The following is a 24,949-nucleotide window of genomic DNA, read 5'->3' as shown; positions in this document are numbered from 1 at the left end:
TTGCTGGGGAGTGGTATATAGTCATTGCTGTTCTCTGTCTGGACTACATTCAGTGGGGACCTCCAGCATATTTTGCACCAAGAAGCCCCCACAAACCTTAACCCCTTCCCGACGCGCGCCGTACTAGTACGGCGCGCGCCGGGTCCCGGTGCATGGGGAGGGCTCGCGGGCCGAGCCCTCTCCATAGCCGGTAAGTCTTTGCTGCATATTGCAGCAAAGGCTTACCGGTAACACCCGTGATCGGTGCTAGCACCGATCGCGGGTGTTTTATCCGCGATCACCGCCGGCAATGCCGCATGGGCGCCGCCATCTTGTCGTGGATCGCTGCTCCCCGATGACGTCACGGGGAGCGGCGATCCGTCGCCATGGTAACCTTGGGTGTTACGAACACCCGAGGCTACTTCGTTTTAACCCATGCATTACAATGTGCTAATTGCACATTGTAATGCATGGGGAGTAAAATCCACATATACTGCCATACTGTAGTATGGCAGTATATGATAGGATCGATCAGACTACCTAGGGTTAGAGTACCTTAGGGAGTCTGAAAAATAGTAAAAGTAAAAATAAAAAAAAGTTAAAAAAAAAAAATTATAATAAAAAAACCTAAAAATTCAAATCACCCCCCTTTCCCTAGAACTGATATAAAAATAAATAAACAGTAAAAATCAAAAACACATTAGGTATCGCCGCGTCTGAAAATGCCCGATCTATCAAAATATGATAATGTTTTTTCACTATGTTTAACCACGTAACGGAAAATAGCGTCCAAAGTCGAAAATGGCATTTTTTTGCTATTTTGAAAAATATAAAAAAAATAATAAAAAGTGATCAAAACGTCGCACAGTCCAAAAAATTATAGTAATGAAAACGGCATCAAAATTCGCAAAAAATGACACTATCCACAGCTCCGTACACCAAAGTATGAAAAAGTTATTGGCCCCAGAAGATGGCAAAATAAAAAAAAAATATTTTGTACAGGAGGTTTTAATTTTTTTAAATGTATGAAAACATTATAAAACCTATACAAATTTGGTATCCACGTGATCGTACCGACCCAAAGAATAAAGTAGACATGTCATTTGGGACGCAGAGTGAAAGCTGTAAAATCCAAGCCCACAAGAAAACGTCACAAATGTGGTTTTTCACCATTTTCACTGCATTTGGAATTTTTTTCCCGCTTCCCAGTACACACCATAGAATATTAAATACCGTCACTATGAAGTGCAATTTGTTATGCAGAAAATAAGCCATAACAGAGCTCTTTATGTGGAAAAATAAAAAAGTTATAGATTTTTGAAGTTGGTGAGTGAAAAATGGAAGTGAAAAAACTAAAAAAGGCCAAGTCGTGAAGGGGTTAATCCGGCACTGATTACGACAGTCACACTGTCTGGATCTACAATTAATTGCCCCTTTATCGTGATGGATTGTGATGATAGATTTCCTTTGACCATGCTCCTACCTGTTCGGCTCATTAGGAAGTGAGAAAAATCTTATCTTATATCAGGAGATTTTGAGAAAAGTAAATCTAAGTTTATCTGGTTTTTATGTAAAAAGATTCCTGGTTAAAATACAATTAATCAAAAGATCAATGAGAACCACAGAAGATAAATTCTATTGTTCACAGAGATCTTCAAAGACAAACACCGAGGGGAGCCGCCGCCTTCTCCTGCACTTTCACTTTTATCTCAGACGGTTTCATTGTTTGAGAAATAGAAACTTCTCTCGATCCGATTCCCCGCCTCCTCTCCCTTCCCTGTTACCCATGGCCTTTCTCCCAAAAGTTTTTGGGAAAACTCTTCAAATTACTTATCCCAGTGAGTAAGTTCATTGGGCTTGATAGATGTAGGGAGTCTAGGTTCTTCCTTGCATCTTCCATTTGAGAATTGTGGACGTCACTGTTTGGAACCTTAACTACAGCAGAAATTATTTGTGTACCTGTCTCCTGTTCTGTACCTCCACACAATCCTGTCTCCACATAATAAGATCTACATGCAGTTCTCTCCTCTTCATGTACCTGAGCTCTACAGTCAGTTCTTTCTTCCTCGTATCTCTATACTCTACATGCAGTTCTCTCCTCTTCATATACCTGAGCTCTACAGTCAGTTCTCTCCTCTTTATGTACCTGAGCTCTACAGTCAGTTCTTTCTTCCTTGTGTCTCTATACTCTACATGCAGTTCTCTCCTCTTCATATACCTGAGCTCTACAGTCAGTTCTCTCCTCTTTATGTACCTGAGCTCTACAGTCAGTTCTTTCTTCCTCATGTCTCTATACTCTACATGCAGTTCTCTCCTCTTCATACACCTGAACTGTACAGTCAATTCTCTCGTCTTTATGTACCTGAGCTCTACAGTCAGTGCTTTCTTCCTCATATCTCTGTACTCTACATGCAGTTCTCTCCCCTTCATATAACTGACCTCTGCAATCAGCTCTCTACTTCCAATGTCTCTAAGGTTCCACAGTCAGTTCTCTCCTCCTCATGTCTCTGAGCTTTACAGTCAGTTGTCTCCTTGTTACCAAAGACCCTCCATGCTGTAGCTTCATAGCCTGTTACCCTGAGTCAGTACATGGGAAATATACTATCAATACACATCCAGAGAAATGGAGATGACAGAAGTGGAGAGTACACTAATGTCTTCTCCCCAAGATTCCTATCTTAAAGGAAATCTAGCACGAGGATGAAAGATTGTAAACCAAGCACACGGACATACTGGTGTGCGCCCCCTCTGGCAGGATCTGCTCTACTTTTAGTGTCTTGTGCCCTTTTAGGCTTTTCAAATTATGCAAATGAGCCTATGGGGCTCTGGGCTCCATAGATGTTAATAGAACTCGGAGCCCCTCAGGATTATTTGCATAATTTTTAAAGCATTTTTTTGTAGAAACATTTACATTTGTTTCTGGAGAGTGTCTTGCTCACTGGGGCTATCATATGTTATCCAATGGGTCCAGCAGATATAGAAAAGAAGCGAGAACAAGAGAAACAGGAGGCCCTGACCTCGTGAAATATGTTCGGCACATGTAGAGAGTAAAAGTCGGCAGTATAGCCGCTCACCTTATTACATGGTGATAACGCATGTATGTATAGTCGCTGCAGCCGGTGGTCTCCTGGAGTCAACAAATCCCATCCAGAGTGTGGGATTGTAGAGATTCAAGCAGGAACAAGACCCAGAGGTAGGGAGCGGAGATCAACCAGGCGCTTGGCGTGTCTTCAAGGAACCAACGGGTAAAGTTCCACAGATAATACTTGAGACTGTTGTAGCTACACTGATGCAGGATCATATCTTGGTTAATCCCGGTGCTGAGTGGTTTTTCTGATAAAACAGATATAACATTATGATAATGAAGCTCTGTCGCTTCTATATCTTCTCTGCCGCTTGCTTTCCCGCTTCTCATAGCAGGAGAGTTTCTCCTTTCTCCAGGTTTATCCTGCTTTTGTAGAAACATGGCATTAGAAACTAAAAGAAGATCAGATCCTGACAGAGGGGACACACACCAGTATGCCAGTCTACTTGGTTTACAATCCTTCATCCTGGTGCTAGATGTCCTTTAAGCTTGTAGCAGTGGATCCAACATTCGGCTGCGTGAGTTGCCTGCTGTAGCACAGGTTTCAGCAATGCAGATCTCCAGCAGTAAATATTCAGCTTATTGTTAAGATCTAAAGAAAGTGAGACATCAAAGTTAACAGAAGGGGTTAGACCTCCTCCAGCTCTTAGTATTCCTTCTGGAAAAGGTTGAAAGGACATCTATCACAGGTTACTTTCGGTAGAGTGTACTCAATCTAACACGTTTTCTTGCATCTTAATGAAATAATAACTTTGTAAAACAGCTGGAGGCGCTCAGACAGACAGCGCCCCGGGGGCCTCTTGGCTTCCCCAGCTTTAAATTTATGCACGCCCCCTTTCCCCTCCCGCTGCAAGCCTCCTCCGGCTCCCGGGTGGGGAACCAGGAGAAAGCACACTCTCTGCTCTCTCCAAGCCCCCAGCTCTAACATCACCAACCGGATCGTAATTCCCTGGCCGGGAGTGAAAGGGGGTTTCAGAGTGGGGCGCTGCATAAATTAAAGGCCGGACAAGCCGAGAAGCGCTCAGAGACACGGTCCGCCTTAGCGCCTCTGACTGTGGTCACAAAGTTATTATTTCATTAATAAAGATGCAAGAAAACATGTTTAGAACAGCTCTCCCATCCCCCAGACGGAACGAGCAGCCTAATTAGGACACTCTACCACCAGTAAACTGGGAAGCAAAAGGGTGTCCAGTGTTTTAGGACGTAAAAGTTGTTGAACTTGGTCTGGAACATGTGGATAACAAAAGGCCAATGAAATTTTGGTTTAAAACTTTTTCAATTTTTCATTTGAATTGGATAAAGCATCAGAATAAAAGTGAAGGGTTTGGATAGACCAACGCTGACCCCTCTCTGAGGTTGAGTAGATATTACGCCTCTGGTTGTAAGATTTGGTCAGTTATATTTTTGGAGCAAGGGTAATAATAATAGTTCCTTTATTTATTTGGTGCACACAGATCTTGCCAGTCCCTGTCCCAATGGGGCTCACAATCTATTAAAACAACCAGCAGTGTGGGAGGAAACTGGAGGACCCGGAGGAAACTCACGCAGATAGAGAGAACATACAAACTCTGTTTGTTGACCTGGATGGGACCTGAACTCAGGAACCCAGCGCTGCAAGGCTAAAGTACCAACCACCAAGTCACCGTCGTGAAAACAGTGAAATCATTAAGTTTTTCGAGGAGATTAAAGGATTAAAGTTTTCTGGATTGGAACAGAATAACGGACGTGTCTACAAAATGTACAGAACACGTTAAGGTGTTAGAGAAAAGAGAACGTGGAGATGTGTGGAGATGGGTCTACATTGATCAGTGATTAGTCGCTCCTCAAGACCAGCACAGGAAGTGGTGGAAGTAGTTAACAGGAAGTGACTTCATTAAATTATATCCATCCACCTAATTTTTATTACAACAAATATTACAATGTATAATCACATGTAAGTTGTTATAAGGAGAGAACATTTCTTGATTGTAATGTCCCTATAAATAGAAAAAAAGCTTTATGAGGTCATGAATTCCTCAAATATTAACTAATCAACCGATCATTGAGAGTTTTTCTACAATTAAACAAAGGTTTTTCTAGGATAAACATCTGATAATTGTTTGCATTTGGAATTAAGTTCTTCCCGCCCTACAAACTAACATGGGATGTTATGCAAGAAGTCGAAGGGCATGGGACGTCATCGAAAAATCCTGCCGCTCCTATACAAGAGCATAGGAGGATTGGTAAATTATTTCACAATTTTTGATGAAATCATTGATGTAGATATCAATTGGGTCAATTTAACCACTTAGATGCTGCTATCAGTATGTTAAGTGCCATTCCCTCTGCATCTGAACCCCTCGTGCCATGAACAGAGAGTGATAATGCATTACCATGACAGCTGGGGGCCTGGCAAAGCCCCACAGGCCTGGGGTACGTTTACTTACCCGGACGACGGAGTTCCCCCTCGAAGTGCATTGTCCGACATCAACGCCCTGTGCCACGATTAACTAAGATTGTGCGCCCGATATCCTGCATGTGACGCTTCCCCGCTCAGGTCCCCGGAGTTCACCTTCTTCTTCCTGGTGCATGTAAGTGCATTGTCCGTGTATAATGCGCTGTGCGGGGAGTCACTAAGATCGTGCGCCCGATATCCTGCATGTGTCACTTCCCCGCTCAGGTCCCGGAGTTCACCTTCTTCTTCCTGGTACATGTAAGTGCATTGTCCGTGTATAATGTGCTGTGCGGGGAGTCACTAAGATCCTGCACCCGATATCCTGCATGTGTCGCTTCCCCGCTCAGGTCCCCGGAGTTTACCTTCTTCTTCCTGGTGCATGTAAGTGCATTGTCCGTGTATAATGCGCTGTGCAGGGAGTCACTAAGATCCTGCACCCGATATCCTGCATGTGTCGCTTCCCCACTCAGGTCCCCGGAGTTCACCTTCTTCTTCCTGGTGCATGTAAGTGCATTGTCCGTGTATAATGTGCTGTGCGGGGAGTCACTAAGATCCTGCACCTGATATCCTGCATGTGTCACTTCCCCGCTCAGGTCCCCGGAGTTCACCTTCTTCTTCCTGGTGCATGTAAGTGCATTGTCCGTGTATAATGCGCTGTGCAGGGAGTCACTAAGATCCTGCACCCGATATCCTGCATGTGTCGCTTCCCCACTCAGGTCCCCGGAGTTCACCTTCTTCTTCCTGGTGCATGTAAGTGCATTGGATGCAATTTGAATATGAAATCCTGCACTCAGTGCGAATCAGTTGGATCGTACGATGGCCCGCCCCCCAATTTCTGTTGCATTCTGCGCCAAAATCCAATTGCGTGCGACACAATCCCCAGTTAAATACCTGTCACAGTGGCACAAATCCCGAAAATTTCGTAAATCCGAAGAAAGTGCGACCCGCGGATCCTAAGAAAATAAGCCCTAGTGTATCCAAGATGGAGCCTATATTAGGTAATCTAGAGGTAGAATGTAATATACTGGCTGACAACTATAATGCACCCCAATACCACATTCCAGTGCACAATGTATCCCACCTTCCAAACCCCTGCTGGCCAAACAAAAAAAAAATTAAAAACCTTGTATATTTGTTATATATACTATAAACACAATTTATTATTTAGCCCAAATTCCCTTGGGGGGGATTTATCACCACATTGTCTAGTTTCTTCTACTACTTCACCGTTATCAAAAATTAGCAATTGCTTCTAAATGATACTAATGAAACTTACAGCTGATCACTGATGTTGACCGGATCCGCTCTGCAAAGTTTGTGCGTTCATAGGGTAACGTAATGATTAGAGATGAGCGAGTATACTCGTCCGAGCTTGATGCTCGTTGGAGTATTAGCGTACTTAAAACGGCTCATTGATCGGACGAGTATCTCGCCGGCTCGAGATTGAGCATTTACTTGAGAAAACACAGTGAAGAACAATGAAGAATACAATGAAAACAGTGAACACAGGATCATTTAAGTGAAGAACACAGTGAAGAACACATTGCAGATGTTTCCGTACATCTGCTAACTTATCCAAATACACACGTGGAAACATCTGCAATGTGTTCTTCACACATATTGTTCTTCACATACTATTGTGAAGTACACAGTTCGGCGCGCGTGTCTTTGGATAAGTTAGCAGATGTACGCTGCAATGTGTTCTTCACTGTGTTCTTTCAATGTGTTCTTTCAGTGAAAAATGCTCGAGTCTCCCATTGACTTCAATGGGGTTCGTTACTCGATACGGGAAAAGTTCGACTCGAGTAACGAGCACTTGAGCATTTTAGTGCTCGCTCATCTCTAGTAATGATTATATCCAAGACATAGATGATAGAAGATAGATAGAAGTGAGGGATAGATATAGATATACTAGAGATAGGTAGATAAAAGATATATAGATTAAAAGCTGGATAGATAACTGGTTAGATAGACAGATATATACCGTATATACTCGTGTATAAGCCGAGTTTTTCAGCACAAAAAATGTGCTGAAAAATGTCCCCTCGGCTTATACACGAGTCATACATTAGTCATACAGTCATAAAAAATATTATATACATATATATATACATATAATATAAATATAGTATACAGCGTTGCCTCCCAGTAGTATACAGCACTGCCCCCAGTAGTATACAGCACTGCCCCCAGTAGTATACAGCACTGCCCCCAGTAGTATACAGCACTGCCTCCCAGTAGTATACAGCACTGCCTCCCAGTAGTATACAGCACTGCCCCCAGTAGTATACAGCACTGCCTCCAGTAGTATACAGCACAGCCCCCAGTAGTATACAGCACTGCCCCCAGTAGTATACAGCACTGCCCCCAGTAGTATACAGCACAGCCCCCAGTAGTATACAGCACAGCCCCCAGTAGTATACAGCACTGCCCCCAGTAGTATACAGCACTGCCCCCAGTACAGCTTGCCTACAGTAATATACAGCCCAGCCCAGCATTAAAAGAAAATAATAAACTTATATACTCACCCTCCGGTGGCCCCGACCTGCAGCGCTGCTCCCCCGATCTCCGTGCGGGTCCTCTTCTGGCTTCCACGCCCGTCTTCTGTCTTCATCCAGGCGGCGCCTAGTATGACGTCAGCAGCGGCGCGTCATACTAGGCGCCATCCGGGGGAGAACAATGGTGGCGCCCAGCACGAAGTTAGAGAAGAAAGAAGACGGGCGTGGAAGCCAGAAGAGGACCCGCACGGACATCGGGGGAGCAGCGCTGCGCATCGGGGCCACCGGAGGGTGAGTATATAAGTTTATTATTTTCTTTTAATGCTGGGCTGGTTGTATATTACTGTAGGCAAGCTGTACTGGGGGCAGTGCTGTATACTACTGGGGGCAGTGCTGTATACTACTGGGAGGCAACGCTGTATACTACTGGGAGGCAGTGCTGTATACTACTGGGAGGCAGTGCTGTATACTACTGGGAGGCAGTGCTGTATACTACTGGGACTGGCTGTATACTACTGGGGGCAGGCTGTATACTACTGGGGACTGGCTCTATACTACTGGGGACTGGCTGTATACTGCTGGGGGCAAGCTGTATACTACTGGGGGCAGGCTGTATACATACTGGGGGGGTCTGTGACCAATGCATTTCCCACCCTCGGCTTATACTTGAGTCAATAGGTTTTCCCAGTTTTGATGGTAAAATTAGGGGTCTCGGCTTATACTCGGGTCGGCTTATACTCGAGTATATACGGTAGATAGGAAATAGAGAAATTATAGGCGATAGATAACTAGACAGATAGATGATAGATATATAGACAGGAGATAGATGATAAGCATCTTCACCCGGGCATCAACCAAGGGGTATTAAAAGAGTAATACATCCTCTGCCCACAAAAAACCACATGCAGGCGGCCCCTTTAGGACAGGGGGCCCTGGGCAAGGCCCAGTTTGCCCCCTAACGCAAGCCCTGGTCTCTGTGATGGTACCCCCATGGATCATGTGAACAAGGTACACCCATTGCACCCCAAAACAATAAATTGGCCAGTCTGACATGCACACCGCTGCTCCATCCAATGGAAGTACGTTGAGTATGGTGCTTGGCTATCTATATCAGTGAATAAAGCTGCATGCATGTGTGGTACAACGGACCCCTGTTCTCGTGACCCGTACAGGTTACATCACTGATATGCCAGTTGATCAGCAAGTTATCCTCTATCCTAAAGATTAGGGGCTATCTTATTGTTGCTGGACAACCTCTTTACTTGACTTATTATTACTTGGTTATGCTTTAGGATCATAGGTTGGACTTCATGGATCTGGGTGTGTTTTGAAACAAAAAGTATAGGATTGTGGATTCGATTTGATGTCTGTTTTTAAGACTGCAGGATAATAGTTTGGTATGATTGTAGATGAAACCTATAATTGATTTTAGAAAATCCTAGCCATCCTTTATGTGAGAGATATCATATTTCTCTCCAAGTCGCCATCTTGTTCACAGTCAGTTATCTTGACTCCTGTCATTCTATATTCTTGCTTCAGCATCTACTTTTATCTTATTTCGGCTTATGCAGAGCATTTTCACATGACATTTAGTGAAAACATTCTGTTTCTCTGACGGCAAGGTCTCTGGAAGAAACGGGGCATAGTTTGTCAACATTTTTGAAAAATAGCTTAAAGGGGAGGTTCTGGTATGTTCAAACTAACCTATAGAATTTCAGTATTTTATCACCTCTTCACCTTTTCTGCAAAACATTTGTTTTCTGTATACATCACATGGCTTGAAATAAAGAGTGTTTTTTGAGTGCAGCTAATGACCGTGTATGGGTCATTCTCTGTTCTACGTATCTCAGCACTGGGAACAAAGATCTATAAATTTGGCAATCACCTTACAATTGTAAAGGATCTGCTGGAGCCCTAGATAAATATCACTAACACTCCATAAACCTCCATCAAAGTAGTTTTCTGGACTGCAGACAAATTACTTTTGAAACAAAAGATGTTGAATAGGCAATGAATAGGCAAGAAGAATTAGGGATCCTAAATAGACCCTGTATTATCTTTATCTAAAGGATTCAGGAATCTCAGAAACCCCTTTTATGCTTCTACAGAAGGGTCAAATATTAAATAAAGCCCAAATCGTAAAAATGTAACAAAATTTATTACATATTGTAAGTTACATACAAAAACTCTACAAGATCATCAAGAAAATTTGACCTCAAAGTACTTTAAAAGGGTACAAAAAGTTGGACTTCCTGTTTCTGGTGATAACCAACATGGCTGCCATTGTGAGCTTCTCTCATAGATGTTGTTTTGTTAGAAATATCTTTAGCTCAGGAGAACCAACAGAACAAGTGCTGTAATGATAGAGAAACCCAATACTCGGGACGTGGTTATGGCTCCATTGCTACAGAAGTAGTCGGCTTCAATGTTCACGACTCCAGAGCTCTGATTGAGGAACCTTATGTCACAGATGCTCTTTGTGCTACATCCACGATAGGATTCTACATTCTGAGGACCTGAAAAGAAGCAAATATGTTATTAGCAAAAAAGCTTTGAGGTGAAATCCGGTCTTTGGCCCAATGTAGAGCCTCCTCCGGTGCAATGCAGAGCCCACACCGACCATGTGCATATATGCATGGAAATTGTTGTTTAAAAGAAACCTACCACTTCAAAATGGTCATTTTGACCTAAACATACCTTTACCTTGGGGTATGTAAGCTTATGCTGGAGGTGGTCTTGTGAAGGCAGATAAATGCACATTTTCACCAAAAAAGGACGCTCGGCGCTTGGTCACGATCATGATAATGCATGCGTCTTGCGTGTGTGAAACTGCTCCGCCCACCCTTCCTCCCAAGAGCCGGTGAGCTCACCGAGCTCTCGGAAAGCACTTGCGCATGCACACTGTATCTTAATTTCGCACGGACGTCCACTTTGTATTGCGGCCATGCGAAACAAAGATACAGGGGCACATTTACTTACCCGGTCCATTCGCGATCCAGCGGCGCCTTCTCTGCGGTGGATTCGGGTCCGGCCGGGATTCACTAAGGCAGTTCCTCCGCCGTCCACCAGATGGCGCTGCTGCGCTGAAGAGCATCGGAACGCACTGGAATACACCGAGGCCGGCTGAGTGAAGGTAAGTGCAAGCTCCGCGACAGATTTTTCGTTTTTAAATGCGGTGGTTTTTCCGAATCCGTCGGGTTTTCGCTCGGCCACGGCCCTCGATTTCCGTCACGTGCATGCCAGCGCCGATGCACCAAAATCCGATCGCGTGCGCCAAAAACCCGGGGCAATACAGGGAAAATCGGCGCAAATCGGAAATATTCGGGTGACACGTCGGGAAAACGCGAATCGGGCCCTTAGTAAATGACCCCCACAGTGTACATGCGCCTATACTTTCCGAGCGCTCGGTGACGTCACCAGCTCTCGAGAGGGAGGGTGGGTCGAGCAGTTTCACACAGGCGCATTATCATTATCACGATCGTGACCAAGCGCCGAGCGTCCTGATGCGCCAAATGGGGTCATTTGATTAGTGAAAAAACAGATTTTTTGGGCGAAAATGTGCATTTATCTGCCTTCACAAGACCACGTCCAGCATCAGCTTACATACCCCAAGGTAAAGGTATGTTTGGATCAAAATGACCATTTTGAAGTGGTAGGATTCCTTTAAGTATTTGCTGATTTTGGGGCTTTCATATCACTTTGTACATGGAGAAATAATTTGTAATATTTAGCAATGTTTTCCACTAGAGGGAACTTCAGCTGTGAGAACACCACACATAAGGAGCAAGAACCTCAGCCGATCTTATACTGTATACTTAAAGGGGTCGTCCACTTGCAGCAGATAATTGATATGGTGTGTGTAAGGAAAAGTTATACAATTTTCCAATATACTTTCTGTATCAATTCCTCACGGTTTTGTAGATCTCTGCTTGCTGTCATTCTATAGGAAGCTTTTATGCTTACTTCCAGTGGATAGAAATCTGACCATGGTCACACAGGTGCATCGGTGTAACCATGGGCAGATTTCTATCCACTGGAAGTAAACATAAAAGCTTCCTATAGAATGACAGCAAGCAGAGAACTGATACAGAAAGTATATTGGAAAACTGCATAACTTCTCCTTACATAAACCATATCAATTATTTGCTAAAAATGGACAACCCCTTTAAGCAGTGCGTATGACTCTTGAGGGATGAGCGGCTCTTGGGCTCCTCCCATCTGGAACATGCTCATACCGATGATGTGATAGGCGCACTGTGCTGCCAGAGTTTAGTGTTAACACCCTCAATCAGTACCAACGCCAGGGATCGGGTGTGTCAGCACCAATCACTTTTGTTTGAGGTTCCACTGAAATCGGTGAACTTAAACCTGAACAGGTCTGCTCATCATTTGTAATGTCATCATAAGAGGAGGCAAAGTCCTGTCCTGGCAGATGCAATGTCCCATACACAGCTCTGTCTGCGCAGTTTCAGGTATCTGTACAGAACCAAGTACAGTCTCCTCTGTTTTCAAAATTTGTTCTCTTGCCTTCAGGAGAACATAAGCAGGACATGTTGTCAATGTATTTTTCATTTAAATATTCAGAAATTTGGAAACAGTATATTATGGACATTTGCACATCAGGTGACTATATTGTACAGTTTGCCACTGTAATACACTGCCACCTTGTGGTTGGATGACCATGTGGCACACAAGCCCAAAAGAGGAGGTGTAAACATAATAATGCACCGGTGTATGGAAGAGCAGCACATGCTACACTAGGTTTCTAGGAACCTATGTACAACTAAAAGTTTTACGTTGTGACTTACCGTTCAGTCTTGTCACATGAAGAAGGCATTTGTCTTCATTTCCGACACAGTTTATGGTAGTGGTGGGAGTACAGTCTTCTTTGGGAGCACCGCACAATCCACAAACTAGGCCATTTTTTCGGGTGCTGGTAGGTGGCACTGCAGACAAGAGGGGTACATTGTAAAAGAGGGTTTTAAAATAATACATAATCACAAGTTATGTCCCAATGTCCTGACTCTGTGGCAACATCTACCGGGATCGCTGCAGCTTCTCCTGCTCCTGCACAGACTGAAGGAGAAAGTCAGGTCTCCAAAAATTGCGGTTTGGGTCTGGTGTTCGGGCTCACCCAGGAGAGCTTGTTGATGGGTTCTTAACACCCAACACCCACCAGAAGTGCTGGTTAGAGTGCACTGCTGGCATCTTTAATTCAAATTATCAGCATTTAAATTCACTAATCACCACTGATCATGGATGTTAGCATTGGGTTTGGGTTCGGAGACCGGCATTGAACTTTTGTTTAAGGTGTGGCCAAAAAATTCACTGAGGACTCATTACTAGTCTCCAGCTGTCTCTGACAGGGTAACAAGAAGGTAAAAGCAATATATTATGGTTATAAATATTTATATTATGATTAGACGTCACATGATCGGGGGGGGGGGGTATTAAAATGTTGAGCAAAGCTCCTGAGTCTTATCAGAGCCAGTACAACTCCGCTGTTGACTTCTGCCCCAAAGAGGAGTTACACTAGAAAACAACATGAAATATATTTTTAATGTTATTTTTGTGTCCATTTAAAATAAAAAAACAGGATTATTAGTGGAAAAGTAATAATAATGTTACTATAATATTAACACCTAAAAAAAAAACTGCGGAAAAACTATGCAATAAAAACCAAAAAGTGGTAAACCCCCACGTCCAAAAAATTGCTAAGAATTAGAGACGAGTGGACCTGTTCAGGTCCTGGTTCAAGCAATATATTTTCATTAGGATCATTGCCCCCGCCACGATCCTGGAGTAGGGCCCAGGCACTCTGGGGCACATTTATTAATGGTCCGCAGCCGCGAATCCGTCGGGTTTCTCCCGAATATTTCCTCTTTGCGCTGTATTTCACGGGATTGTGGCGCACGCGATCGATTTTTGGCACAATCGCGCCGACTTTCACGTGACAGAAATCGGGGGGCGTGGCCACCGGCCAACCCGAAGGATTTGGAAAAACCGCGGAATTTAAAAAGCCATTTGTGTCGCAAGATCAAGCACTCACATACACCAGAAAAAAGCAGGTGAACTTCGGCAGACCTCGGCGCAGCAGGGACACCTGGTGAATATCGGCGCACGGACCTTAGTGAATCCCGGCAGAACCCGAATCAGCGCCGGAGAACCCGCCGCTGGATTGCGACTGGCAGATTGTGAGCGCAAAGACCTGAACTGAACTTCTGGCTGAAGGAATGGTTCAGAGATCCATATGTTTCACTGGCCAAACATTGCGGTTTAGTTCCAACTACAGTATTTTTCGGACTATAAGACGCACCAGAGTATAAGGCGCACTATCAATAAATGCCTGCTAAAACGTCTAGATATATATAGGGCGCAGTGCACTATAAGGCGCAGCGGCTTATAAGGATGAATGACCAGCAGGTGGCAGACCTGTGCACAGTTCAAGGCAGCTGTTGTCTGTAAGTACGGTTCATATACAGGCAGTCCCCTGGTTACATACAAGATAGGGTCTGCAGATTTGTTCTTAAGTTGAATTTGTATGTAAGTCGGAACTGTATACTTTATAATTATAACCCCAGGCAAAATTTTTTTTGGTCTCTATGACAATTGGGTTTTGAAAATGTTGGATTGTCATAAGAACCAGGATTAACAATAAATCTTAATTACAGATACATTTGATAACTGTTACAGCTGTTTATTTTAACCTAGGACTAAAGTACAATAAATTACCAATATCCAGAGGTCCGTTTGTAACTAGGGGTCGTCTGTAAGTCAGGTGTTCTTAAGTAGGGGACCGCCTGTATAAGGTGCACCGGATTATAAGGCGCACCTGATTATAAGGATGAATGACCAGCAGGTGGCAGACCTGTGCACATTTCAAGGCAGCTGTTCATATATGAAGTACGGTTCATATATATGGCACACCGGACTATAAGGCGCACCTTTAATTTCTGAGAAAATCAAAGGATTTTTTGTGTGCCTTATATTCCGAAAAATACGACAAATGACTTTTTTATACCAGAAACCTTGGAGCGCAGAACCAGAATCCAGTGCTGGATTGTGGGTTGCGAGTGAATTTACTTAATTTTTTAGTTTTTTTTTTAATCTGTTGGTATGATCCATGTTGTTAGAATATTGCCACTAGGCGATGCTGGTCCCTAACCTGAATACACTGCAGATTTTCTACTAAATGATAAAATGTGTCCACAATATTTCCATCAGCAGATACCAGCAGGAAGATACTTACACTCAGGCACGGGGGAGAGGCAGTTGTCTGTAGAGCAGCAGCTGATGCCAATTTTCATGGTTCTTTGCACAACGGTGAAACTTCCCGTCTTATTGCAGTGAGTTGGCGGGCCGCATGACCGGTACATCGTCGCACTGGTCGCACCACCTACAAGTCAGAAACAAGAGCATAAATACAAGTATCTAGATACTGCTATATTCTATCCCTGTTAGACTGGCACAATAAAGCACGAGAGAATCCACTGGGGGCTTGGAATGTAACCCATCACTGCACCCCTGAGCTGCCATTTGGAGGCTACTGAAGTTTAGATCCCCAGAATAATTTTGCCAGTTGTCTATCCTATGAGCAGGTAACCAGTATAGAGCTATATACTACTGGGAACAATGGGTGACAATTAGAGATGAGCGAGTATACTCGTCCGAGCTTGATGCTCGTTCGAGTATTAAGGTACTCGAAACGGCTCGTTGCTCGGACGAGTATTTCCCCTGCTCGAGCTCGAGCATTTAATTAAAAAAACACAGTGAAGAACAATGAAGAATAGAATAAAAACAGTGAACACAGTGAACACAGGATCATTTAAGTGAAAAAGACAGTGAAGAACACAGTGAAGAATAGATTACAGATGTTCGGCACATCTGCTTACTTGTCGGAAGATACGCGCGGAACGGCAGCAGGGAGACATCGCGCACCAGGGAGACATCAAGCAGCACGGTGAGACATCGGGCAGCGGGGAGACATCGGGCAGCACGGGGAGACATCAGGCAGCACGGGGGAGACATCAGGCAGCACGGGGGAGACATCAAGCAGCAGGGAGACATCAAGCAGCACGGGGAGACATCGGGCAGCGGGGAGACATCAGGCAGCACGGGGGAGACATCGGGCAGCACGGGGAGACATCGGGCAGCACGGGGGAGACATCGGGCAGCACGGGGAGACATCGGGCAGCACGGGGGAGACATCGGGCAGCACGGGGAGACATCGGGCAGCACGGGGGAGACATCGGGCAGCACGGGGGAGACATCGGGCAGCACGGGGAGACATCGGGCAGCACGGGGGAGACATCGGGCAGCACGGGGAGACATCGGGCAGCACGGGGGAGACATCGGGCAGCACGGGGGAGACATCGGGCAGCACGGGGGAGACATCGGGCAGCACGGGGGAGACATCAAGCAGCACGGGGAGACTTCAGTGGAAGAAGAGGAGCGGATCCCGGGACAGCGTATCACCCCGACAAGTAAGCAGATGTCCCGAACATCTGCAATCTATTCTTCACTGTGTTTTTCACTGCGTTTTTCACTTAAGTGATCCTGTGTTCACTGTTTTTAATCTATTCTTCACTGTTCTTCACATCTGCTAACTTGTCGGGAGATAATATACGCGCGGAACAGTGAAGAATAGATTGCAGATGTTTGCATACATCTGATCACTTATCAGAAGACATTCTTTTTCAATTAAATAACACATTTTATTCCTGAACCATGGTCCCTTTGAAAAATGCTCGAGTCTCCCATTGACTTCAATGGGGCTCGTTATTCGAGACGAGCACTCGAGCATCTGGAAAAGTTCGTCTCGAATAACGAGCACCCGAGCATTTTAGTGCTCGCTCATCTCTAGTGACAATCAGTCTGATGACAACCATAGAGCCTGACAGCTATTTATACAATATGGGGTGAATGTACCATGCGCTGGCTCATCATGCGTCAACATATAAATCAAACACTGCCCCCCAGCACCCACTGGATCCAGACAGGAGGCTTCAGACCTGGATCTCTGGGGGCATGGACACAAGTGATCGATGCATCATGGACCCAGCTCAGTTCAACACTAATTACGGTCTTGTATAGAAATGCGCTATAGCCTGTGATGGAATCTGGTGAGGGCTGTAGCTACTGTGCCGGCACATAGCGCAGCCCAGAGTGCTGTCTATCTAGAAAAGTAAAAATGTAGGGGAAAACCCATTCAAGGGCCACAAAGTTTTCTGCATCGGACCTTATACATATCCACGGGCAGAACTCCAAATTAAGTGGAAAGAGTGTGATGTTTTCTCAATCACGGGGGGGGGGGGGGGGGAGTAGCAGTTTTTCATGGAATAAAATTCGCCTTTTTTCACTTTTTAATTTACGTCCAGAAAATATATGGACAAAGACAACATTTATTCTGATTTTTGTTCTTTACCATAATGAAGTTTGAACAAAACCATTCAGATGCAGGTAAAGTTGAGGTTCAGACTCTTAGCTTTAATTCAAAGATGATGGGATACAAATATAAGGAACTAAAGCGTTTTATATGCACAATCATTTTAGGGGCTCAAAGTAATTGGACAAATTAAATAACTGTAAAAAAAATTAGAATTTGTAAAAATTTTTTGTAAACCCTTTGTTGGCAATGACTGCCTGAAGTCTTGAACTCGTGGACATCACCAGACATCGCTGTGTCTCCTTCTTTAGCCTTTATTGCAGCAGTTTTTTTTGTGGTCTTTCTTTCTGAAGTTAAGTCTTTAACTAGTGAAATTTAACTCAATTGGGTCGAGATCGGGGACTAACTTGGCCATTCAAGGATATTCCACTTCTTTGCTTTAATAAGTTCCTGTTTGCTTTTGCTTATTGCTCGGCTCATTGTCTATCTGTCCAATCAGTTTGGCTGCATTTGGTGGATTTGAGGACACAGTGGGGCTCATTTACTAAGGGTACGCGGACCGCACTACTTTGGCACATTGGTGCTGGCTTTCATGTGACAGAAATCGGGGGGCGGCCCTCGGACGATCCAACAGATTCAGACTGAGCGCGGGATTTAACATTCAAATTTGTGTCGCAAGCCAAGCACTTACATACACCGGGAAGAAGAAGGTGAACTCCGGCGGACCTGAGCGGGGAGCGACACCTGCGGGATATTGGGAGCACAATCTACGTGGATCGAGGCACAGTGCAGGATCATTGGGGAACACACCTCAGGGATCACCTCAGGTAAGTAAATGTGCCCCATTGTATCTCTGATACCTCACAATTCAACTGGCTGCTTCTGTCCTGTGTCACATCATCAATAAACACTAGTGAGCCAGTGCCCTGGCAGCCATGCCTCAGCCATCATACCCGTGCCTTTGGCAGCCGTACATGCCCCTGCCATTACACTAGTGCCCCTTGCAGCCATGAAAGTCTTTGTAATACACTACCACTATGCGTGCCAAGAAAAAAACTGCTTAAAAAATTATACAAATGAGCCTATGGGGCTCCAGGCTCCATTAACACCTTTGGAGGCTGCTGTCCTTCAAGCTCGTTTGCATAATTTTAAAATCCTTTTGTTAAATCATGGCATAAGAAGAGCAGCAGCTGCCAGAGGGGGCGATCACCAGTATGTCAGTGTGCTTGGTGTACAGTCCTTCATCCTGGTGGTAGATTTCCTAAAATAACTCATTTGAATATTAATTATACTTTCTCCTGGAATATACCACTTCAAGAAAAAAAAAAGGCAATAAGAAGAAATTACCTATTATAGCGTGCTGATTCTTGGTGGTGCACACTTCGCCTTTTGCACATGTTACGCTTGGCCCTGTAGTGCAGGATTCACCCTCAAAGGCCGTACACTGTATACACTGGAGGGACCAGCCTATAAACAGACAAAATACCAAAATATATGTTATTACATGTATTATTTATTTATTACTTCACTTGTGCCAAAATTTGGGGAACAATTTTTTGGCGCAAATTAATCCAGCAAGAGCTGATATAAAGCAGATTTGTCATCCAGCAGCTGTAAGTGTGAATTTTTTTAAAATAATTATTTTGTCTTTATGGTTTAATTTTAAGAAAATATTGACACCTAAGCAATTTTATATCACTTTAAACCATAAGTAATATATCTATATAGTCTATTTTTTTTTTTTTTTTTTATTTATTTTTTTACTATCACTGTTTATTTAATTTTTCTTGCCTATACTTGCCTATTATTGATATAGGACAATACAATGTCACATATTTTCAGTACATTGCTTATATTTTTTATTTTATGCTGCATTTTTATCACTTAATAGTAAATAACAATAAACGAATTAACAAAGGCAATATGCAAAAAACACATAAATAAGGAAATAAAAAGGCAAAGAATATAAAACTTAAATATCAAATAATTAATACATATATTTTTATGATTTCTAATTATTTTTTTTTATTTTATGATTTAATAAAAGGAAATTTATAAATGCACAGATAAAAATAAAAAGTGGAAAATATCTACATAATTTAGAGTATATTCAGGGCCCACCTGTAACTTATAATGTTAATTATTTTTTCCAATTAAAAAAAAAAACTATTTTTATTTTAAAAGTATTTTAATTTAACAAAAAGATAAACATATAAAACATTAATTATTTGACAAATAACTTTTCAAATAAAAATAAACCTAATAAATTTGCAGTTGCATCTGATCTCATTAGTTACATCTTCTTTGTTTTCCCCTCCTTTTCAATTAACTTTTATATGATTCCAGAATTTTATAGCAATTAATCATAATACAATCATAGTTCAATCAGTTTTGTGGATTTTTCAGGTTTACAATCATTAAGTCATATTTTAATAATGTTATTGCTTTCAGAGTAACAACCTCTCACATTCTACAGAATGTTAATCTAGATTGTGAACTCTTCTTCCATCTGTGTCACTTAAAGGGAACCTGTCACCAGGAGAGCCATTTTTAGCACTCCCCCAGTCCCCACAGAGCATAGTACATACACTGCCAAAGTGTTTTTGTATGAAAAATAGGTTTTAGAGAAAAAAATATATGATATATTGTACCTTTCAATACCATGTGCTGTGTGACTAGGCAGTTGCCCAATGGGAGGGGCTGGAAAGGAGGAGCCCCCCCCCACCCTTGGGACACATGGGACCTTTTCAAATATATGAATAACTCCCCACACTCTGGATTGGCTGTAGAGGAGCAGGGGGCGTCGCTAAGCCAAGTGATGGGTGTTTTCATATATTTGAAAAGGTCACATGTTTCCCAAGGGTGGGGGGAACTGCTCCTTTCCAGCCCCTCCCATTTGGCAACTGCCTAGTCACACAGCATATGCTAATGAAAGGTACAATATAACAGATCTTTTTTTCTGTAAAACCTATTTTTAATACAAAAACACTTTGGCAGTGTGTGTACTATGCTCTGTGGGGACTGGGGGAGTGCTAAAAATGGGTTTCCTGGTGACAGGTTCCCTTTTAAGTCTAGTTTTTTGGTCTTCTGAACTCTCCCGCTTCCTGTACAAGCCTTGACTTGTCTGTTGCTCCTCTCCTACAGCCACACCCCTCCCCTCTGTGTGTAACACTAACTCACTGCTCAGCCTCTCCTCTCCTGTGGGGGGCAGTGTCAGAGAATAAATATAGAAGATATCTCTGAATGAAAATTAATAGTTATAAATTAACAATAAATAAACAAATACAAATGGAAACAACTGATTCAATAAATAAATACAATAAATGATAAATTATGAAATATGTAAACAACTGACTGGCTGAGTAAATGATTATAAATAAAAATAAATAAATATGTAAACAACTGACTGAATAAATAAATACATTAAAAAAATCATAAATTAATAAATCCAAATAAAAAAATATATAAAAAAACATCTGATCTAAAAAAAATAACAAAGATAAAACATATAAAGCTAAATAAACATATAAAAACTAAATTATTTCATGGATAAGTTTTAAAATAAAAATAACCCTAATAAAATAGTAATTGCATCTGATCTGACCTCATTAGTTACACCTTCTTTGTTTTCCCCTCCTTTTCAATTTACTTTTATATGTTTCTAGAATTTTCTAGCTAAAAAAATCATAATACAATCATAGCTCAATACTTTAAGTCATATTCTAATAATGTTATTGCTTTCAGAGTAACTGCCTCTCGCTTGTTTTTTTTTTTTTTTATTATTCTACAGAATGTTTATCTAGATTGTGAGCCCTTCTTCCATCTGTGTCAATTCACTCTGGTTTTTTTTGGGGGGGGTGTTTTGAATCTCCCTCTTCATGCACAAGCCTTGACTTGTCTGTTGCTCCTCTCCTACAGCCACACCCCTCCCCTCTGTGTGTAACACTAACTCACTGCTCAGCCTCTCCTCTCCTGTGTGGGGCAGTGTCAGAGAACAAATATAAAAGATATCTCTGAATGAAAATTAATAGTTGCAAATTAACAATAAATAAACAAATAAAAATGTAAATAACTGATTCAATAAATAAATACAATAAATTATAAATTATGAAATATGTAAACAACTGACTGGCTGAATAAGTGATTATAAATAAAAAAAAATAAATATGTAAACAACTGACTAAATAAATAAATAAATAAAAAAAATCATAAACTAATAAATCGAAATTCAAAAAAATATAAAAAAATTTTGACCAAAAAAAACAAACAAAGATAAAACATATAAAACAAAATAAACATATTAAACCTAAATTATTTCATAGATAACTTTTAAAATAAAAATAACCCTAATAAATTAGTAATTGCATCTGAGCTGACCTCATTAGTTACATCTTCTTTGTTTTCCCCTCCATTTCAATTTACTTTTACATGTTTCTAGAATTTTCTAGTTGAAAAATCATTATACAATCATAGTTCAAAACTTTAAGTCATATTCTAATAATGTTATTGCTTTCAGAGTAACTGCTTCTAGCTTGTTTTAAAAAAAAAATTCTACAGAATGTTTATCTAGATTGTGAGACCTTCTTCCATCTGTGTCAATTCCCTCTGGGTTTTTTTTTTCTTTTGGGGGGGGGGTCTTTTGAACTCTCCCTCTTCCTGTACAAGCCTTGACTTGTCTGCTGCTCCTCTGCTACAGCCACACCCCTCCCCTCTGTGTGTAACACTAACTCACTGCTCAGCCTCTCCTCTCCTGTGTGGGGCAGTGTCAGAGAACAAATATAAAAGATATCTCTGAATGAAAATTAATAGTTATAAATGAACAATAACTAAACAAATAAAAAATTAAACAACTGATTCAATAAATAAATACAATTAATTCAAAATTATTAAATATGTAAACAACTGACTGGCTGAATAAATGATTATAAATAAACCAAATAAATATGTAAACAACTGACTGATTAAATATATAAAAATAATCATAAATTAATAAATCGAAATTAAAAAAATATAAACATCTGACCTATAAAAATAAAATATGAAAAATGAATAAATAACTTAATAAAACTAAATATGTAAACAACTGACTGGCTGAATAAATGATTAAAAATAAGCAAAATAAATATGTAAACAACTGACTGAATAAATATATAAAAAATAATCATAAATTAATAAATCAAAATAAAAAATATACAAACATCAGACCTATAAAAAATAAAATATGAAAAATGAATACATAATGTAGTAAAACTAAATATCTAAACCACTGACTGGCTGAATAAATGATTATAAATAAACCAAATAAATATGTAAACAACTGACTGAATAAATAAAGGCATAAAAATAATCATAAATGAATCAAAATAAAAAAAATATATATAAAAACATCTGACCTATAAAAATAACAAACTATGGTCTGGATAAATAACTTAATAAGACTAAATATGTAAACAGCTGACCAAATAAATAAATGCAATGATATGTCTAAAAATAATTTGAAATAAACAAATTAAAAATGTTTGCCGCCGACTGAATAAAACTTAAATAAGTAACAAAAAAGTTAACATATCCAAAAATGTAATTAATACAATTAATAATAAATCAATGTCTAAATCTAAATTGATTTTAATAGGTAAACAACTGACCAAATAAATAGTAAATAAGTAACTTCATTATCTAAAATAAATGCACAAGTCAATAAACAAAAAAAATAATGTAATGTTAGAATTAATCCAAAACTAAATTAAGTAAATAAATGCATATCTGAATGAATAAATAAATAATACCTGTTCTAGCAAGAGCCAAGATAAAGCTCAGCAGCACCCACAATGTTTCCATTACAGCTGTGATCCGGAGGGTTCCAGTGTGTGCAGACTCCTGTGTAGATTCTAACACCTGAGGGAAGATGCTGTCTCTCCCATTTATGGAGCAGACAAAAGATAAGCCCACCCTGTACAGGGTGGGGTGGGGGGAGGCACAGAATGACCAAATAGTGACCATATACAGGTAACCTTCCAAAGATTGGTTTAACAAAAGGCAACTTTTAGCTTTATAGCTTGTTTTTAAAGTTAATTTGTAGTTGATATTGTTTTCTGCAACTTTTGCAACACATGCAATGCCCCCGACCTATGGCATCAATAAAATGGTGTGTTTTTGCATGAAAATTGTTACAAAAATGCAAGTCCCAGTTGAAAAAAAATCATCTTGGAGATAAATGGTGCTTTCGTAAGGAAAATTAGTAAAATACAAGTTCAGGAGTTAAATAGAAGCGCAACAACACAAAAAATTGTGAAATAGTACATAAAAAGGAGAAAAAAAATCTCCAAAATTGTGTTAGAACCGATTCACCCCCAAAAATCTAATAAATTCTTGACTTTTTACTTTGTAAATACATTTAATTTTATTTTTTAACTTTTGTAAATTGTTATTGCTTATTGTTTTTCTAAGTGTGGCCATAAGGTTTTTGTGTTCTATAGAAATTCACAATTTTTTGGGTTGTGCAATAACTGAAAGAAAACCCTCTTGTGTAATGTTTAGGTTACACATGGATTAGGTTTGTACTTTACTTTCTGGTTTACCTCATGTCTTTTGTAATGTGAGTGTAAGGGGGGGGGGGAGGGGCAGGATATTAGGTCATTTACCAATACACGTCTTTCTTGATGTGCAAAGTGAAGTTCTTGTCTTTTACATTCTTGACCATAAAAGGGCTGCAGATGGAGGGTCATGTGATCCCTACCTGTCCAGGAGCAATCATCCTTCCAGGACCTTATGATAGTATTCATGACTATAAAATCAAGCTTCTAGCAGGACAATTGTTTATGGGTAGATAGAGATCACATGACCCTCCATCTGCAGCCATTTTTTTGGCAATTGTTGTTGTGTTTTTGTTGTTATCATATATAAGTGCATTTATGTCTCAGGGAAATGGGGGGATTGCGACAATGTTCATGTTAAATTAAGCAGGGGAGATTATGGGAGGGATTTATCACAGGTTGGACTGTAAAATACCGGCATACAAGCCCCAACATAGGTGTTTAGGTCACCACCAAAGCTCAGCGACAGGAATTGCTAATATGGAGTTGGTGTAAAGCCATTGAGGTGGGAATTATGGGGGGGGGGGGACTTAACCTATATGGGAGGTAGCAGTAACCTCATGGTTAAACACACTTGGAAATAGGAGGGAAGGGTCTCCACAGCCTAAAGAGAACTGATGTAGCCAACACAAACTTTGTATAGTCTACAACAGGAGATGTGTGTACAGGCAAGAAATATAACAAGCTTTATTAGATACAAACACAACGGACAACGGTTAAAAAATTATTCGACTTTCGACTTTACAGTTTACTTTTATAATTTGTATAGTTTTTATCGAAAATAGTCTCATTTATGGAGGAAACAAACCCCATTGAGAACAGCAGTGACCTGCAGGGAAGTTCGGTTCCTGATAAAACTCAACAACTCTGCTTAACCCTATGATAACCGGCGATCACAAAATTTTGTGGTCCAAAATGGACAGTGGCCTACTCATGCTAAACACAGATGAAGAAAGCGACAAAAATAAAGTGCTT

General features: G+C 41.1%; 1 protein-coding gene across 1 annotated transcript; it reads right to left on the bottom strand.

Annotated features, from left to right (window-relative positions):
• Window positions 1-10,191: 10,191 nt before the first annotated feature.
• LOC140065472 (phospholipase A2 inhibitor and Ly6/PLAUR domain-containing protein-like) lies at window positions 10,192-23,557 on the bottom strand. The gene is made up of 5 exons (XM_072113070.1): window positions 23,168-23,557; window positions 18,729-18,848; window positions 15,246-15,392; window positions 12,805-12,942; window positions 10,192-10,512 (listed from the first exon to the last, which is right to left on the bottom strand). The coding sequence occupies exons 1-5, from the start codon at window positions 23,379-23,381 to the stop codon at window positions 10,322-10,324; spliced, it is 810 nt and encodes a 269-aa protein (XP_071969171.1). The 5' UTR covers window positions 23,382-23,557; the 3' UTR covers window positions 10,192-10,321.
• Window positions 23,558-24,949: the final 1,392 nt, after the last annotated feature.

This window comes from Engystomops pustulosus, chromosome 6 (assembly GCF_040894005.1).
Source record: "Engystomops pustulosus chromosome 6, aEngPut4.maternal, whole genome shotgun sequence".
NCBI lineage: Eukaryota > Metazoa > Chordata > Amphibia > Anura > Leptodactylidae > Engystomops > Engystomops pustulosus.
Note: the sequence above shows the minus strand (reverse complement) of the source record. Positions and strands in the feature narration are given on the sequence as shown.